This window comes from Zonotrichia albicollis, chromosome 8 (genome assembly GCF_047830755.1).
Source record: "Zonotrichia albicollis isolate bZonAlb1 chromosome 8, bZonAlb1.hap1, whole genome shotgun sequence".
NCBI classification, from domain to species: domain Eukaryota; kingdom Metazoa; phylum Chordata; class Aves; order Passeriformes; family Passerellidae; genus Zonotrichia; species Zonotrichia albicollis.
Window position 1 is genome coordinate 43,144,836 of NC_133826.1, and position 19,102 is coordinate 43,163,937.

The 19,102-nt window shown below is 54.8% G+C and overlaps 1 protein-coding gene across 1 annotated transcript; it reads right to left on the reverse strand.

Moving 5' to 3' along the window:
* Positions 1–16,022: 16,022 nt before the first annotated feature.
* On the reverse strand, positions 16,023–17,361 carry LOC141729970 (serine/threonine-protein kinase pim-1-like). Its single transcript, XM_074546628.1, is given in 4 exon segments — positions 16,023–16,087; positions 16,665–16,797; positions 16,799–17,083; positions 17,173–17,361. Coding segments are annotated over 4 exon segments (672 nt in total).
* Between the last annotated feature and the right edge of the window lie 1,741 nt (positions 17,362–19,102).

Consider the following 19,102-nt stretch of genomic DNA (forward strand, 5'->3'; position numbering starts at 1 on the left):
CTGGCCCAGAGGCAGCTCCTGGCAAGGGCAGCGCTGCAGAGAGACAGCTCTGGCCAGGAGCAGCTCCTGTGCACAGCCCAGCAGGGCTGGGGCACTGCCAGGGCCCCTCAGAGACACCAGCAGGGCACAGACAGAGCTCACAGGGGCTCAGCACTGGCAGGGGCTGTGGGATGTCCCAGAGGGGGCTGTGTCACAGCAGCACCTCTGTGGCTGTGTCATAGAGCACCTCATAGGCTGTGATGTCAGTAAGGACCTGTGTGACAGCACAGAGTGGGCTGTGTGAGGCCACAGGTTGGATGGTGACATCAAACAGTTTGTTGAGTGAGGTCACTGAGCAGCTATGGCATCATAGAGAGGATTCTGTGACATCACAGAGCAGGTTGTGACATCAAGGCATGGCTGTATGACATCATAGAGTGATATGTGACATCAAAATGTGTGTTGTGACATTACAGAGTGGCAGTATGACATCACAGAGAGGGTTTTGTTCCATCACTGAGGGGATTGTGACATCACATAGCTGTCTGTGACATCATAGTGTGAGGCCATAGAACCTTGCCATCTTAGAGGGTGGCTCTCTGACATGAGAGAATGGGTTGTGACATCACTGGGTGGCTGTGTAACATCATGGAGCAGCCTGTGACATCACAGAACAAACTGTGACATCGCAGTGTGACTCTTTGACATCACAGCACCTTCTGTGACATCCCAGAGCAGCTGTGTAACATCACAGGGGTCTGTGTGACATCACAGGGGCTGTGCGACCTCACAGTGGCTGTGTGACATCACAGGGGCTGTGTGAGGTCACTGGGGAGGTCACTCTGTCCCGGCCCCCCTCACAGTTCCCCCAGAGCAGTCCAACCCTGCTCGTTCACAGTGGGGTCCCCTGTCTCCCCGGGTCCCCCCGCCCCCGGCCCCACAGCCTTCCCCAGAGGATGTTCCACGAGATCGACCCCAGAGCCTGACACGGGGACCGGGGCCGGGGCCCTGGGGGTGGCACAGGGGGACAGGGACCCCCCGGCAGAGTCCCTGTGTCCCCCAGGGCCAGAGCCTGGGCCGGGGCTCCTTCACCCTGTTACGAACGAGGGCTTGAGAGCGCTGAAAAATCCCCAGCAAGGGATCAGCAAAAACCAGATTTAATATTAAGGGACAGCAGCACAAAGTTCATTGCCAAGATTTACTCTGCTCCTGACTGGACACTTCAGGCACACCAGGGAAACAAAGCAACAACAAAACCAAACAGAATCCAGGCAACCACAACAGAAATGAATCAAGAACTGTCCCTGTGTGTGTGTGTGACACAAGGACATTTAACAGAGCCCAAACTTAACAGAACTGAACTCAGACCTTAACCAGGAACCAGGAGCTGGTTGGGCAGCAGCAGTGCCTGGAGCAGACAGTGTTTGTGATGAGCTGCAGAGGAGCTGAGCCCAGGGGCTGTTGGCCAAGGCCGAGCCCTAAGGAGCATTTCTCAGCTGGCAGGGCGGCCTGAAAAGGGAGGGAGGAATGCAGCAGCACAGGACCATGGAACCAAGAGAGCATTGTGACACTGTGGGGCCCTGTGAGACCAAGGGACCATTGTGACACTGCGGGGCTCTGTGGCACCAAGGGACCATTGTGACACTGTGGAGCCCTGTGAGACCAAGGGACCATTGTGACACTGTTGAGCCTCATGGAATCATGGAGAGCACTGTGACATTGCTGGGCCTCATGCAACCAAGGGTAGTGTACTGACGCTGTGCGGCTCCATGGAATGTAGGGATCATTGTGACACTGCAAGGCCCCATCAAACCAAGGGACCATTGTGACACTGCGGAGCTTCATGGAACCATGGCGACCATTGTGAAACTTTGGGGTGTCATGAGACCAAGGGGCCATTTGTGACACTGTGAGATGCCATGGAGCCAAAGGTCCATTGTGACACTGCAGGACCTCATGGAATCATGGAGACCATTGTGACAGTATGAGGCCCCATGGAACCAGTGAGACCATTGTGACCCTGGAGGTCCCTAGAGAACCAAGAGGACCATTGTGATGCTGTGAGGCCTTGTGAAACCAAGAGGCCTTTGTGAAACTGCAGGGCTGCATGGAACCAACCATTGTGACATTGCAGGGCCTCATGTCATCAGTGGTCCATTGTGACACTGTGGAGCCAAAGGAGACCATTGTGTCACTTCTGGGCTGCATGGAACCAAAGCTCCAGGGTGATGACAGAAAGGGGCCTCCTGTCATCAGTGGTCCATTGTGACACTGTGGAGCCAAAGGAGACCATTGTGACACAGCAAACCCCCAGGGTCCAAAGGTCCACTGGGATATTGCAGAGCTTATGGAACAGAGGAGTGATGTGACATTTTGGGGCCTGTGGAACAATGGAGACCATTGTGACACTGCAAAGCCTCATGGAATTGTTGGGACCATTGTGACACTCTGGGACCCCATTGAACCTGGGGGCCTTTGTGACACTGTTGGACCCCATGGAATCAAAGCACCATTGTGACGCTGCGGGGCCCCATGGAACCAAGGGGACCATGGTGATACTGCAAGGCCTCATAAAAGCAAGGGAACATGAAACAGATCTGGCTGGTTTGGCCTCTCGTTGGCTGCCTGACTGGTCCAGACGACCTTGGCATGTAGAGGGTCTCTTCTCATCTGCTGCTGAAACACTGGCGCTCTGTGCTTTCCTTCCCAATGGAAAAGAACTGTCCTTCTCCTCCAGGCACCCATAGCCAGAATTAGGATTTCTCCTCCAAATTTCCTTATATACAAAGATTGTTCCCATAGGAATATTGCCAGGAAAAGTCTGGTTGGCAATGGCTTCACAAGAATCACCTCTCATCTGTCCCCAAAACCCTGGGTTAGGCTCTGTGTTCTTCTTCCTATGGGAAAGAACTGTCCTGCTTCTCCAGGTGCCCATGGTCAAAATTGGATTCCACCTAAAACATTCCCTATATCCAAATACTGGTCCCAGAATAAATCTGCCATTACTGACAAGTCTGCCAGGCCTTGGCCTAGTGAGGGTCTCCAGACACTGGGGCTCTGTGCTTTCCTTCCTATGGAAAAGAACTCTCCTCCTCATCCAGGTGCCCATGGCCAGAATTGGGGTTTCACCTCCAACATTCCCTATTGTGACAGTCTCAAGGAGATAATTGGCTCAAAACATTTTGTATGTGGGGGAGGAAGGGGAAGGGCCAGCCTTGCCCTGCCCTGGAACCCCAATCCCCCCAGAGCCTCTCTCCCAGCCCAGCAGAGGCTGCCAGTCCCTGGCCCAGCACAGGCAATGCTCCACAGCCACCTCTGCAGCCCCAGCCCAGCTCCTGAGGGACCAAATTAGCCCAAGGCCCACCTGAGGGAAGGGACCAGGAAGACCAAGGGGTATTGAAGGCCGACCACAAGGCAAGCACACATCTTGACCCTACCTCCTCTTGGAATTTCCATCTGAACAGTGCTGGAATTCAGGAGTTGGTAGCTGTGTATGTGCTTCTCTGTATCTTTTTTGCCTCTCTCTCTTTCTGTCCTTTTCTTCTTTTTCGGTCATTTTGCAAATTTGATAAATGTAAAATTCAAATAGCTTAGAGTGTGTGACGTTGAATGGGCCAAGTCAATGCTTTGAGAAGTGTTTTTTGTTCATTGAATGTCAAAATAAATCTTTTGCCAAAGTTTCTCTGATTTTCCAAAGTTACCAGTAAAGGCTGTTTTGTGTTTTGAGCTCCTGAGGATCTCTGGTTGGTATTTTTCCAGGAAGTCCAACTCAGAATACACAAACATCTGTAACTCCTTTTAAATATCTCCTTGACAGAGTTTTCTACTGGATGGAAGTCAGGGCTTGTGTGTCCTGCTTGGCACAGCCCAGGCAGGGCTTTCCCAGCCACATTCCACACTCCATTGCCCAGCTGGATCTGCTGGTGCCTCTGAGTTGTGCTGCCCCAGCCCCAGGGACGTTCTCCTTGTCTGCCCATTCCCCCATGGTCTCTGGGCAGGGATGGCCTCAGTGGGGGCTGCTGAAATCCTCAGCACCTTGGAGGCTGCTGCTGAATTTTCCTGCTCCAGAGGCTTGTTCAGCCTTCAGCTCTTGAGTGCAGGAATTCAGTGTCCCAGGGCTCATTAACATTCAGAACACCTTAACAAGCCAAGCCTCTGGGAACAATTTGATTTAAGTGTTCAAATCTTTTGTGGTTGATTAGTCAGATTTCAGAAGCCAATTCAATGTGCATACTCTGAATTTAAAAAAACAGCAAGAATTTTTTTTTTTAGGTCCTGTAATTTTTTTTTTACTAATAATTCATTGACATGTGGAATCTCCAATTGACATTGAATCCAAGTACCTCCACATGCAGTTTGACTGGGCATGAAAATAGAACCCTTCATGGCTGACAATCAATCAGACTCTGTCCCTACCCCCACCCCACCATTTCCCTTATCCAAGCCCTGGCACTCAGAGCAGCCTTGTGCAAATCTGAGCTCCCTCCAGCCCACACTGGACCAAGCCAACAGACCACAGTTTAACAGGATACAACTTAATAAAAATTACACAATTAAAATAACAATCACACAATTACAAACTCTTCCCTGAGCCATGTGAAATGTCCCAGCAGTGTCTGATGAGTCCACTATTCACAACTGATTTGCATACTAAAATTAATTTTTGACAAACGTGGTTCTGTGATACATATAAACACAATTAAGGTATTGTATCAGGATTCTTGTCCTGGACTGAAGACAGAACAGCTCAAACAATTCCTGATTTGCAAATCTATCAGTGGTGGATTGTCCGGTTTATCTCGGCTGTTTGTGGGGCCTGGAAGGCCCGGGGGTGGCCTTGGGGCAGCCCGTGTATTGAAGGACGAGAAGAGGCTTCAGTTCTTCTTTCTGGTTTTATGTTTATTAATTGTTTATCTAAAAGATGTTCTTTCAGCCTAACAAAGATCCGCTCAGCAGTCAGCCATGGGCACACTGTGCCGTCCCACGGACCGCCACGTATCTTTATACCCCTAGTTATGTATACAATATTTATCATTTTTCCCCAATACCATCTATTCTTATAGCTCGGTGTACTCTTAGTAATAACCAATCCAAAGGTGCCACCGTGGCCAAAGAAGATGGAGGAGAGGAGGAAGAAGAAGGAGGGCAGGACACACCCCAATTCCTCCATCTTACTCCTCTAAACCCCCCTGTACATAAATCCTAAACCCTGTTTCTCACCCTCTAATTAGCTAATCTTTCCACCCTTCACCCCGGTGAGGCCCTCTTATCTTCATAAAGGTGTCGTCTCCCGTGTAGGGTCAAAGTCCTGCCACCAGACACTTCTGGCAACATTCCAGGACTCCCGGGCCCCCCAAGGGTGGTCTCGGGGGCCTTGCATCCCAGGACTCAAATCCTGAGATCCCACAGTGGATGAAGAAGGGAGTCAGGCTGCTCTTGGTGTTGAGGAAATGCTGAAAGCAGCCTGACTCATTTCATCTCCTCCTGTCCTGGCTGATCTCCCCTCTTTCCCCTTCCACCCATTGGCTTTTGTCTCCCCCCAGCCCCCTGTGAAGAACCTGGCTCTGTGTTCTCCATCCCCTCCTCGCTGGCACTGCCAGGCTGGGATGAGGAGCCCCTCAGCCTTCCCTGCTCTGGGCTGGACCAGCCCAGCTCCCTCAGCCTCTTCTCAAAGCCCAAGGGCTCCAGCCCCACCTTGGAGGCCCTTCCCAGACCCTGCTCCAGCTGCCAGACATCTTTCCTGCCCTGAGGAACCCAACCCAGGCCACAGTGACCTGTATAATCCCTGTCCTTGATGTACTGGTCACACAGCCCTGGCCCCTTGTCCCCATGTCAGGCTCTGGGGTGGATCCTGTGGAACATCCTTGGGTGGAGGCTGTGGCTCCAGGTGGTCTGGGGGGATCCCAGGGGACAGGGACCCTGCTGGGCATGAAAAGCATTGGACTCGTTGGGAGAAACTGTGAAGGGGAGCTGGGGCAGAGTGACCAACCCAGTGACCTCACACAGCCCCTCTGGGATGTCACAGCCTGCTCTGTGATGTCAGAGCCCATTCTCCAATGTCACAGAGCTGGTCTCTGATGTCACAGTCAGGTCAGTGATGTTAGACCTCTGCCCTTTGATGTCACAGTTGGATCTGTGATGTCACAGAGGCAGTATATGATGTCATAGCTGCTCAAACACTTCACATAACCCACTCTGTGATGTCAAAGCTCACTCTGTGACCTCATGTTGCCAGATGATAAATTGTCTCCACCAGCTGAGCTGACACCTGGAGCTTGTTCTCCAAAACCCCAGGCCTATGGAAACCACACAATGCCCATTGTGTGAGAAGGGGAACTGGAAGTTCACCAGCCTCAGTGTCCTGCCAGCTCAGCCAGGTCCAGTGGAACACTGGGGTCCACGTCCACCAGGGACCACCAGAGAGACCCCCAGGACAGAAGAATGCATGCAAAAAGGGGAGGGGAAATATGCTAATGATTTTGGGAAATGAATATCATATGTGTGTTTAGTCAGGGATAATCAATGAATATGTGTGCAAAATACAGAAAATAAACAGAAACTTTCCTGTACTCAGCACGCATGGCTTTGGGAGGAGCTATCCCCTGTGCATCCAGCTGAATAAATAATGCTGCTTCTTAATGCTACACTGGTGCTAAGGAGTTTTCTGTTTTACAGAATTTTTGGTGACTCTCCCACTGCCAAGGAAAGCTCTGTCTCCTGCTGCTGTTCACAAACAGAGAAGGGCTGGTGGCAGATGTGGGGCTCGGAGGCTGCCTGGGGAACAGTGACCATGAAATAATCAAGTTTTCAATGTTCTGTGAAAGAAGGAGGGGCAGCAACAAAACTTCTACACTGGAATTAGGAAGGGCAGACTTTGGCCTATTTAGGATGCAGATTTGGGAAGTACCAAATCAGGTCCTGATTCTTTGAAGGGACACAGCCCTTAAAACCAAAAGGGTACAGGAAGGATCGACACATTTCAAGAAAGTAATCTTAAGAAGGAGGGAGCAACCTGTCCCAATGTGGCAAAATATGTGAGCTAGTGAGGAAAATGACTGGCCTAGCTGCCCATGGAGCTTTTGTAGGAGCTCAGGGGAAGAAAGAGGGTGCATAAATTTCAGACAGAAGGTCAGGCAACTTAGGAAGTGTTTAAGGATGTTAATTCATGTAGAAAGAAAAGTCGAGAGGTGAAAGATCAATTAGAGATTAACCTGGCCACTTTATTGAAAAATAATAGAAAATTTTTCTATAAAGCAAATTAATAGCAAAACATGGGATAAGGAGAATCCCTCCTCTTTTTTAGGTACAGTGGAGAATATAGTAACTAAAGATAAGGAAAAGCCTATTCTACTTAACATCTTGTTTGTCTCAGTTTTCACTATTAGGACAGGCTGTCCTCAGGACAAGTGTTCTCCTGAGCTGGTAGATGGGCACAGAAAGCAGAACAGCCCCCTAGAATCCAGGAGGAAGCAGTTGGTGACCTGCTGAGCCACTCAGATGTTTGCAGGTGTGTGAGATCAGACAGGATCCGTCCTAGGGGGATGAGGGAGCTGGTGGATGAGCAGCTGATGGATGAGCAGCTTCTCGAGCTGTTCTCCATCATTTACCATCAGTGCTGGCTCAGCAGGGAGGTCACAGAGGACTGGAGGTGCCAGTGTGAGCCCATCCCCAAGAAGGGCTGGAAGGAGGAGCTGGGGAACTCCAGGCCTGTCAGCCTGACCTGGGTGCCTGGCAAGGTTATGGAACAGATCACCCTGAGTGCCATCACAGGGCACACACAGAATGGCTGAGGGCTCAGAGCCAGTCAGCGTGGATTTCAATGTCTGCATTGATGATCTGCATGAGGGGACTGAGTCCAGCATCAGCAAATTTGCAGATGACACCAAGCTGAGTGTGAGTGTGATCTGCTGGAGGGTAGGAGGGCTCTGCAGAGGGCCCTGGACAGGCTGGATCCAGGGCCCAAATCCAACAAGGTGAGGTTTAACAAGTCCAAATTTTGGGTCCTGCACTTTGGCCAAACAACCCCTGCAGCACTACAGGCTGGGGACAGAGTGGCTGGAGAGCAGCCAGGCAGAAAGGGACCTGGGGGCACTGATGGAGAGCAGGCTGGACATGAGCCAGCAGTGTGCCCAGGTGGGCAAGAAGGCCAAAGGCTCCTAGCCTGGATCAGGAATGGCGTAGCCAGCAGGAGCAGGGCAGTGATTCTTCCCCTGCACTCAGCACTGGTGACAGCACACCTCGAGTGCTGTGTCCAGTTCTGAAGCGCCAATTTAGGAAGGACATAGAGGGGCTGGAGCGTGTCCAGAGAAGGGCAACAAGGCTGGGGAGGGATCTGGAGCACAAGTCCTGTGAGGAGTGGCTGAGGGAGCTGGAGTTGTTTATCCTGGAGAAGAGGAGGCTCAGAGGACACAAGGCAGTGCCAGGGCACACGTTAGACTTCATGATCTCCAAAGTTGTTTCCAACCTTGCTCATTCTGTGATTCCCCTAAACCACCCATGGAGCAGTTGCAGGACGAGCCCTGAGCCTCCTCTTCAGCAGCTCCAGCAGCCCAGGGCTCTCAGCTTCTCCTGCCAGCCCCAAAGCCCATCCTGTCAGTCCTGCAGAGCCTCTGCAGCTCCTCCTCACTGCCCAGAACAGGGAGCCCCAGAGCCAGACACAGCAGCCCAGATGTGCCCCCCTGTCCTGGGGTGCCTCTGGCAAGGGAGCAGCACCAGGAAGTGCAGGAGCCTGCAGATAATTCCTGCAGCACTTATAGGATGATCCTGCTCCCCAAGGGATGTTCCCATGGTGCCAAGTCAGGAACTGCAATGGGGAGTGGGGCCAGAGAGGAAAGGGCAAAGAGGGATGGGCTGTTTGCAGGGGAGAGAACAGGGGTGGGCAGTAGGAAGACATTTGTATCAAGAAGAGGAAAGAAAGCAAAGGGGAAGCAGAGGAAATGCTGAGGGCAGTTTGAGGCTGGCTGCCAGGCAGCCCTGGCTCTGAGCAACAGTGTCTGCAGTGGCACAGGAAACTCCCAGCTGATGGGAACAAACTTTCTGGCTGACTGCAGAGGCCAGGACAAAGCTGAGTGGTTTCCCTGGTGTCCCCCAGCCCTTGCTGGCCCCAGGGGCTGATGGCATTTGTGCTCCCTCAGGCTCATGTCCCCACACCAACAGCATGGGGGTGCTCCCCCTGCTCTGTGCAATGCAAACAGGGGCTCCTGAGCCAGTGCTGCCGCGTCTGTGCCTGCAAGGATGGGGCACCTGTGTGAGCTGGGGGAGAGGCCAGGGCTGCAGAGGGGGGATGTTGTTGGCAGCTCCATGAGGACGCTCTGGGACGCTGCCCTGGGCTGTGCAGCGCACTGGGGATGGATCAGCCCCTGCTCTGCTGCTCCTTCCCATCTGCCCCAGGGCCCTTGCAGAGCACCAGCTGTTGCTGTCCTCAGCTGGCATGGTGACCCTGGGACAAAGCGGTGCCAGGGCTGTTCCAGGTACAATTGCAGTGGCACTCGTTGGTGACACCAGGTGCCATGGCAATGGCCACAGGGACCCGGTCCTTGGTTTGGTGCCATGGCAACGAATGCCTGGAGCTGTTGTGATGGTTGGTGGCCATGGAAAGCTGACCTGGCCCCTTGCTCAGGGCTGGTGTCAGTGCCCAGAGCCAGAGGGGATCCCTTGCTGGGGGCTGTGCCATGGCCACCTGCCCTGTGCCGCGCTGGCTGCTCAGGCACCAGGAACCAGCAGCCAACGTCACTGCCAGGGCCAAAGGCCAGGTCAGCCAGACAGAAAGGGGCAGGGCTGGGCACTGTTTCCATGGCAACTCGCACTGGGGGGACACCTGGGTCACCTGGCCTGGCAGTTGCCATGGAAACCCCTGGCAGGGACTGAGGGCACAGCCCCTGGCACTGAGACACTGCTGGGCCGGGTGCTGAGCACAGGGCTGAGCACGCAGAGATGGTTTTGTTCTTGCTGAGCTGCAGCACAGCCAAGGCCTGTCCTGCCCCTCGTCAGCCACGCTGGGGAGGGGCTGGGGCTGCGGGGGAGCTGGGCAGGGGACACAGCCAGGACAGGGGACCCCAACTAAACCCGGGCATAGCCCAGACCAGAGCACATCATGCTCAGGGTGTGAAGGGGGGGAACAGGGAGGAAGGGGGAAATTTTGGAGGGAGGGCTTTTGCCTTCCCAGGGAACACATAGGCAAGACGGGGCCCTGTTTCACCAGTGGGCAGGGTCACTGCCAAAGACACAGACACCAACTGAAGGAATTGTGTCATTTATATCATGCACAGCTGCAAAGATTTACAAAAGGATAAGCTCAGCAAAGCACATAATCATTAGCAAAGAATTACAAAAGAAGCTCAGCAATCCATCATAACCCATCATTACATTTTGATGACCAATTCCTTGGTGAAACACTGGAGGTGTTTGTGGTAGACAAAGATTCTGGCTGACTATCAAGGTACACCTTACAGACATCAGTAGTACTTTAGTGACACCGTTCTTCATTCTTTTTTCTCAATCTCATTCGAGTTAGGAACAAGAATTCTGTTGTCCCTGGAGCTGGCACCTTTTTAATTCCAGAATAATGCCCCCAGGCCCTTTGCTGTTCAGCTTTCCCATGCTGTCTGTGGCTAACAAGGCTTGGGGGCCCTTTCCCCTCTGGCTGGAAGGGGCCGGGTGCCAGTCCCTGAGGGGCACCCAGGCTCCTGGATGGAATTCCTGTGCAAGTTCCTCAGTGTCACAGCAGCCTTCACATGGAGCCCCGTGGATCAGAGCATTTTCCACAGGGGCCCTTGGGGCAAACAGGGAGATCTGGTCTGGCAGGATGTGCTAAACAATATAAACAATATATACATATTGTTTTACACATATGTGTATACACATATATACCGACTTATATATGTGAATATATTAATATATATATAAATTATATATATGTATATATAGATATATGTATATGTATGTCTTATTATACTATAAATATGTATATAGATATTTATTATATCAATATTTCACTTGTACAAATGCATATCAGGTCATGATTAAAACCTTCTTCTGTTGCTCCATGTGGGACCATTCCAACAATAATTGTTCCTTCTGAAGGTGCTGTTTCCTATGCATTCTCAACAAATTCATCTTTGTCTGCCCAAACCCACAAGGTCTTTTCCTTTTCCATTTGAAATTTTTGGATGCATTTGAAGACATCCAGGGGTGCAGCTTCTTTTACCAGACTGCCCCACTGCTCACACAGGGCTCCAAACCCAGCCCGCTCCAGAGCCAGGGAACTCCAGAGAAGGGCTTCCCAGCTGGGAATTTCTGATGGGACGGATTCCTCACATTGACACTGAACAAGTGACATTTTGTTGGGATCTGGCCAGACTGTGCCAGTTTTGTTTAACCAGTGGGCAGGGTCAGTACCAAATTCCTTCAAACTCCAGCTGAAGGAATCAGTGTCATTTCCTGCAGTTCAGAGCAGCAAAGAATCACAAAAGGAGCAGCTCAGCAATGCACCCAACCACCCCCACCAAAGATTGCCTGCAGTGATGTACAAAGATCGAGCAGCTTTTACCCTCAGCCTTTACCATCCCCCAGACCCACACAGCAGCTGGGGAAGCTGTCACAGCCAAGGGCTGCAGAGCCACTCCTGGGCACTGGGAATTCCTGCAGGTGCCTCCAGCCCCAGGTGAGGCTCCAACCCCGCTGGGAGAGGGCCCAGCTCTGACAGTGCTGAATGAACAAACTGACAGCACTGCTAGTGTGGCCACATCTGCTTTCATCCTCCTCTTGCGTCCCTCCCAAAGCCTGGCCAGGGCTCAAGGAGGAACCAAGGGAGGTGACTTTGACCATACAGCCCCAAACAAGGCCAGATGTCAGATTTCATGGCCTTGTCTGGCTTCTAAATACACAAAGGTCAATACATGTTTCACTAAGGAGTGGCTACATCTACCACAGGGCTAATGACAATGCATATTTCATCAGGGAGCAGATACAAAGATAACCTTTGCTGGGAAGGTTCATCCAGAGGCCACCTTTGGCTCAGGGCCTGCTGTCCAGGCCTCACTCAGGGCTGGTGTCCAGGCCTTGGCCCTTCAGGGACGTGGTTTAGTGCTGGGCTTGGCACTGCTGGGTGAGCAGCTGCACTGGGTGAACTCAGAGGGCTTTTCCAACAGAAAGGATTCTGTGATTCCATGATTCTATCCACTGCATTCAGCTGGGTCTATTTTAGCAGCATTCCTTTGCTCCAAAAGTTCCCTCTTGCCCAGCTCCGGTGGCCTGAGGCTTCAGCTCCTTCAGCTCCTGGTGCTGAGCTGCTCATGCTGAACGAGACGACTTGGAGAGAAGAACACAGTCCATGCAATTCCTTCTGGGACACGGAGAGGGGAGGCTGTGCAAGCAGGAGCATTGTTTGCTGTGGCCTCCTCCCTGCCCTTCACGCCTTTCAGCGCTTTGAACCAACCAAGAGCTTTCTCCAAGAGTGCAATGGAGCAGCTGTTCCTGCTCCCAGGCCTGGCTCTTCCCAGTCTCTGCCCTTGCCTGGTTCTGTCCCTCTTGCTGTGCCCTCTTTTCCCCCAGGGCTCGCTGGCTGCTGCCCAGGACTGTGGCACTGGCACAGATCCAGTGCTCCAGAGCCTCCTTTCTGTGCCCTTGGAGCTGCCTGGGCACAGCAGCCTTTTCCATCTGGAAGCTCCCCGTGGACAGGAGTGCCCAGCTCCGTTCCTTGCACAGCCTCCAGGAGCCCAGGGCTGCCATCTCCAGTCCCTGCTGGCACTGGGGGCTCCCAGGTGCCTCAGGCTGCTGTGACACCACTGCACACGGGAGGGAAGAGGGGCAGGGGCTGTGCTCAAAGTCAGCTCCATGAGCTGCTGCTGCTGCTGCTGCTGCTGCTGCTGCTGCTGCTGGGGGGTCATTTGTGCAGCCCTGCCCCAGAATCAGGGATCAGAGCCTGCCAGTCTCTTCCAGCCCTGGCTGCTCAGAGTTTGGGCCTTGGAGCCTCAGGTGGCCAAAGGCAGCTGCTGCTGGTCCCTCTGTGTGCCCGTGTTCAGCAGTGCTGCTCCATCAGTCTGTGCCCAGCAACGGGGAAAAGCCTCAGCCCTGCAGGGCCAGGAGCTGCCAGGCCCTGCCTGAGCAGCTCAGCCAGCAGGAAGGGAGCTGCTCCACATGAAACCAGGAGCAAAGGACATTGCTTTGATAGGACATGTTTTCTATTGAAAGGAAAAAAAAGGAAAAAAGGGAAAAATAGGTAAATTGTAAAAGATAGGAGTAAAATCCAAGTGTTAGAGAAAAAACATAACATACAGTTAATGAAAAAAACAAAACATAAAGGCAAATTTACATTCTTTGCATTAAGAGGTAAATGATCTTTTTCAAAAGAGAACTCAGTTATTTACACTGTAAAAAAATCACTGTGCTGATGGCATGGATCCATCTTTGTGACCTCAAAAGACTCTTAAAAGATTTTGGGCTTTGTTTCCAACATTGGTATTTGAAATTGTAGTCAAAGCAAGAGGAAATTGCTTAGTGCCCTTCCAGCTCCAAGCAGGACTGGGAATGGAAACTCTGTCAAAGCCCAAATCCTTTAAAAGATGACCTTTCTTCTCATCCTGCGAATGAGCTGCACATTCCCATTGAAACTTACAGGGATTTCTTAGAGTCACAAAGTCCCTCTTACAGCTTTTTGCACTGGTTTGGCAGTGCAGAAGGGCAATTCTCCATCCACCAGCTCCAGACTGCACTGCCTCAGGAGCACAGCCCACTCGCCAGCTTAGGCCCACTCGTGGCACTGCTAGAGGAGGAAGAAAGTGCAATTGCACAATTCCAGCCACTCAAGAAGAAAACACCCTGCACAGATCCAGGTGTTCAGACGGGACTGTGGAGAGTTTGGGTCCTTGCCAATTGGATGTGTGTCCCCAGCTGCAATCTCTGGGCCTGCAGCAGAGTCTCACTCACCTGCCAAAGCAGAAAGCTCAGGCGCTGTGCCCACAACGGGCTCGTCTGAAGCAGAGCTATCAGAGCAATGTGAGGGCAGAGCCAGCCCAGCTGGGCCCTGGGCTGAGCCCAGCAGAGCCCTGGCAGAGCCCAGAGCAGCCTCAGCACCCGCAGAGCCCGGCTGCAAGGAGAGAAAGCAGAAACCGCCCGTCAGCTGAGGGCTCCTGTGCCCTTGTGCCAAGGCCTGCGGTGCCCAGGCCATGCTGGCTGTGCCCAGAGCTGCCCATCCCTGCTGCCTTTGGCACAGAGCAGGAGGGCAGGACATGTGCCCAGCCTGCAGCCAGCCACGGCACATCCAGCCCTCAGCAGCTGCCCAGTGCAGGATGCTCCTGTGCTCGCTGCCAGCTCCCAAAATCTCTGATCCCACCCTGCCAAGCACACAGGGACCCACCTCACACCAGCCACGGCTGGAAGAAAAGCTGCTCCCAAACCATGGCCTCAGCCTTCTCCAAGGGCACGGCCCATCCACGCCACAGCTGCTCCCAAGCACTTCCCCGTCCACACTGGACCACCTCGAATGCTTCCTCTGGAATACCAAACAACACATTATTGACAAGAGTTTAGAGACAAAAAGGGAAAACAAGAAGAACAGTAAAATCTCTTATCTCTGTCAGGGCCTTGAGGAACGCCCCACCCCTACATGCTAGGGAAAAACCCAGCCACGGCTGAGGGAATCCCACACTTTCTCTCTTCCCCCCTGCACTGTCCCCCAAAATCACGGTGACCCCGAAGCAAACAAGGGCAGTGGAGCAGCCCAAGCCCTTCCTTGCCTGCACAGCAAAGCAGCTGTGCACAGGTTCTGGAGCCCCACCTCTGCTCCCACCACGGGGCTTTGTTTGTGTCGGGCTGGCTGCCCCAGCCCCAGCCCCAGCCCGGGGCACAGTGGGTGCTGGGGGCTGTTGGCAGGCCCAGGAGCCCACTCCCATTTCGTACCCACCCCAGCCCATCCTCCCAGCCCTGCCAAAAGCAGCTGGGCAGCGACTGAAGAATGAGTTGCATCTGCCCCAGCAAAGGGGGAGCCTTTGGTTCCCCGCCATGCTGGGTCATGCCCAAATCTGGCAGAATTTCCCCAGATGGGGACTCATCCGCAAATTCCCCGTGGAGTTTGGCTTTGAAGAAGGTGCCAGAATCAAAGTGCATCACCTTCAGCCTCCAGTGGCCAGGCTGAGGAAGAGCTTGTCATCCTTGATGTCACCCTCGCTGTCTCCAGCAGCAGCAGCAGCATCATCATCCCCACCCGGTACAGCTTCTCCAGGGGCTCCTTCTCCTTCCCTGCGGGCAGACCAGGCTCTCAGGGCTCTGCCCAGGCCCCAGCTGTCAGGGAACCAGGACAAGCAAAACCAGCTGGGGTGGCAGCCACCAGTGCTGGGCAGAGCAGCTCAGCTCCAGCACAAGGGCTGCTTGTTCCCATCCTATGACCCCGGTCCAGTGACACTGGCAGCACAAAAAGGGTTGGGTTCCTTTGCTTCTCATTGCCAAGGCATATGTGGAGCAGGAACTTACCAGGGCCCTGGATCAAAGTGTGCCTGTGGCTCTCTCCCTTCTTCTATGGCAGAGGAATATTCTGCATCCAAGGAACACAGAACAGGTCTTCCAGTGTGGGTCTGTCCAAGGAGTTCACGGATAAACACCACCAGATCAGGTCTTTGCACTCTGGGGAGAGAAAGCAGAAACTGATGGTCAGCCAGAGAAGGCTCCTGTCTGCTTTACCCCACTGTTCCCATGCCCAGGCCATGCTGGATGCGCTCTGAGCTGGGCCTAAACTTTCCCACCAATTCCCTGTTTTGGAGGAGAGCAGGACATGTGCCACCTCCTCAGCAGCTGCCAGAGCGGGATGCCCATGAGCCCGCTGCTGGCTCCCAGCACTGGGATTCCCCGCGTGACCAGAGAAGAGGATCCACCTTGAGAGAGCCTTTGTGGCAGCGGGAGCTGGCCCCAGCTGAGGTTCCGGCCCCTCCTGAAAGGGTGCTCCCCACAGACCATCTGGTGCAGCAGGATGCCCAGGGACCAGATTGTTGCTGCCTCGCCATGGTACCAGCCAAAGTCGTTCCATTCCGGGGGGCTGTAGGACAGTGTTCCTATGGAATACAGATGGAGTTCATCAGGGGGATGCTGCTGCTCCCAGAGCCTGGCCCCATCATCCCTGGGTATGCGGGGGCTGCATCAGGGGCACACAGGGTGACCACTGCCCTCTCGCCAGCATCTGGGACTTGTGCACAAAGTTAGGGTTGGAAAAGAAGCCTCTGGTGCTGGAAGAGGGCAGCCCTGGCTAGGCCCGACCATGACATGCAAAGGAAAAACCCACTCCATGCTGGGGAAAAAACATGCCCTTATCCTCCCTGCCTGCATTGCCCCAAAAATATTATGAAGACAAGGGAAACAGGGTGAGTGGGGTAGTGCAAGCCCTTCCTCTCATTTGCACACCAAACTGGCTGGGGCACAGGTTCTGCCCTCTCTCTCTGCTACCCCCACCCACGGGGGTTTTGGTCCAGCTGGCTGCCCCAGCCCAGCCCCAATCCTGGGCAGAGTGGCTGGCAAAGGCTGCCAGCAGGGCTGGAAGATGGCTGCCCACCCAGCCCTGCTCTAAAGCAACTCAGCTGAGGACTCAGTGCCCTGACTGGCAGCAAAAGGGAGAACTCCCGCTGCCACAGCCAGCTTGGGCTGGGAGATGTTGGGCCATGAGATGTCAGCAGCGGGAGCACAGCCCTGGGTAGGCTCACCTGCAAAGTGAGTGTAGACTGTGTCCTGCAGGTAGGTGCCACAGCCAAAGTCAATCAGCTTGGCCTGCCCGGTGTCCAGGTCAACCAGGATGTTCTCTGGCTTGATGTCCCTGTGCAGGACCCCGCAGCTGGTGGGTGCAGTGCCGCACGGCCTCCAGCACCTGGCGGAAAAGCGCCCGCGCCTCCTCCTCGGGCAGGAACCGCCGTGCCCCAATGAAACGATGCAGGTCCTGACACTGCTCTGGCCGCTCCAGCACCATCACGATGCAGTTGGGGAGCTCGAGCCACTCCAGCAGCTGGACCACACCGGGGAAGCCAGTGGACACCTTGGCCAGCAGCATGATCTCCAGGGATGCGCTGGTGCCGTCGGGCTGCGGGAGGAGCACGATGCCGTCACTGGGGCCGATGCCGTGCCAGGCCTGGGGAAGCCCTCAGCCAGGCCGGGATGCTCTGCGCCCTGCGCTGGCCCCACGCCCGCTCTCCCTCGGGGCGTCCTGGCGTCTCCCACCGTGCCGGGCCCCGGCTCATCCCTGGCCGGCAGCCCCGGCTGCTGGCCCCGCTCACTCACCAGCTCGCCCCAGTGCCGGACGCGGTTCCGTGGCACCCTTTTGATGGCCACCTGCAAGCCAAGGGCAGCAGCGGGGTGAGCTCGCCGCCCGCACTGCGTGCCCCATCCTCCGCCCTCCTCCTCCTCCATCCCGTCCTCCTGCGCCCGCCGCCGGCCCCGCCGCTCACCGGGGTGCCGTCCGAGAGCCTCGTGGCCGCGAAGACGCTGCCGAAGCCGCCGCGCCCCAGCAGCGATCCCAGCCGGTACCGCTCCTGCAGGGCCTCCTGCGCCGTCCCTGCGGGCGGGACGCGGCGGTCAGCGCTCGGCCCGGGACCAGCAACGGCCCCCGAGCGCCCCTCACCCGCCCCGGGCCGGCCATGCCCAGGCGTTCGCTCCCGGGAACGCGGCACGGGAGGCTCGGGGCCGGCGGCCGCGCTGCCGAGCGGCGGAGCTCGGGCCGGGGAAGCCGCAGTGGAGGCGGCGGGAGCGGCCGCTCCGCGTGTGTCCTCCGCGGGCCCCGGGAGGAGCCGGGGCTGGGGCCGGGGCCGGGGCCGGGAGTGGACCCTGCCTCGGGTCCGGGGCCGGGCTCGGGCCAGGCGGAGCCGAAGGGCGGCGATGCCGCCCCCGCACCAGGCACTGATGCCCGCCCAGCAGCGCCACCGCCAGTACGGCCAGAGCGGGGGGGAGGCGAGACCGCGGCGGGACGGCCGGGGCCGGGCACGGGGCAGCCCCGCCGGGGGCCGGGGGCGGGCCGGGGGCATGGCCCGGCCCTGCAGGGGAGAGGGAGGCGGGGAGAGGAGAGGGACGCCGGGCAAGGGACTCTGAGAGAAGGGTGCCCGACAGCGGGAAAGGGAGAGAAAGAAAGAGAGAAAGAGAAAGAAAAGGAGAAAGACTATTCAAAAGTATCTGTTTTGGTGCTGCCGCCGCTACTGCTGCCGCTGCTGCCGCCGCTGCCGCTGCCGCCGCTGCAACTGAGGCACCGGGGCCGTTCGTCCCCGTGTCCGTTCCCCGCTCGCCCCACGAGCCCCACGTTCCAGCCCCGCGCGCCCTGGGGACAGCCCCTCCGTCTGCCCAAACACGGGAACTTTGCAGCCTTGAGCCCACATGCAGAGCCCTGACTCCTGCACACTGGCACAGCGATCCCCTCGCTTGCTGCTGGGCATTGTCCTTGCTGACGGTCAAACACTGTCGGGCCACCTTTCCCTTGGGGTAGGATTCCTACCTGAGCCCAGCACTGCACTTACATATCCAGGGTTGCTTTCCTGTAAAAACATGGGAAGGAAAACTGTGTGTGGCTCATGGTATTTTAGAGTGTCTAAAAATCACCAAGTCATCGATCTTAGAGGTGAGGTGCATCTGGAATTACTGGGATGGAGAAGCAGTGCAACATTGAAAAGGGGAGCATAGAAATAAATAGAGTAAAACATCTTAGATTGTTTCTTTCATTTTCATTTCCCTTCCGGAAAGCTGTTTCAGTTTTCCAGGAATCTTCTCCTGTCTGCTCTTCCCAAGAACCTCTCATGGAGAACAAGGTCGAGCTTCTGTCACAAGATTTGCCACCAGGAAATTACATCACTGGTGAAATTTTCATTGTGACTGTTTGTGCTGGCTTAGGACAAATTTGGGGAGGAAACCTCCTAAAGGGGTCTGTCTAGAAAGCAAGTTCAAGTGGCCCCTCCCCCTACTAGTTCAGGGAAAGACTTCCCTTGAGAAAAGTGAAAAAAACCCCATTTTTTTTAACAAGTAAAGTATTCAGAAGCATGAAAAATGAATAATATTAAATCAAACCTCTGACAGTGCTGAAGAGATGGCAAATTCATAAAGTCCTTTTTGTGGGTTGTAGTTGGCTCCCTCTGTCTCTTCTAAGTCCCTCTGGTGCTGGAATGCAGCG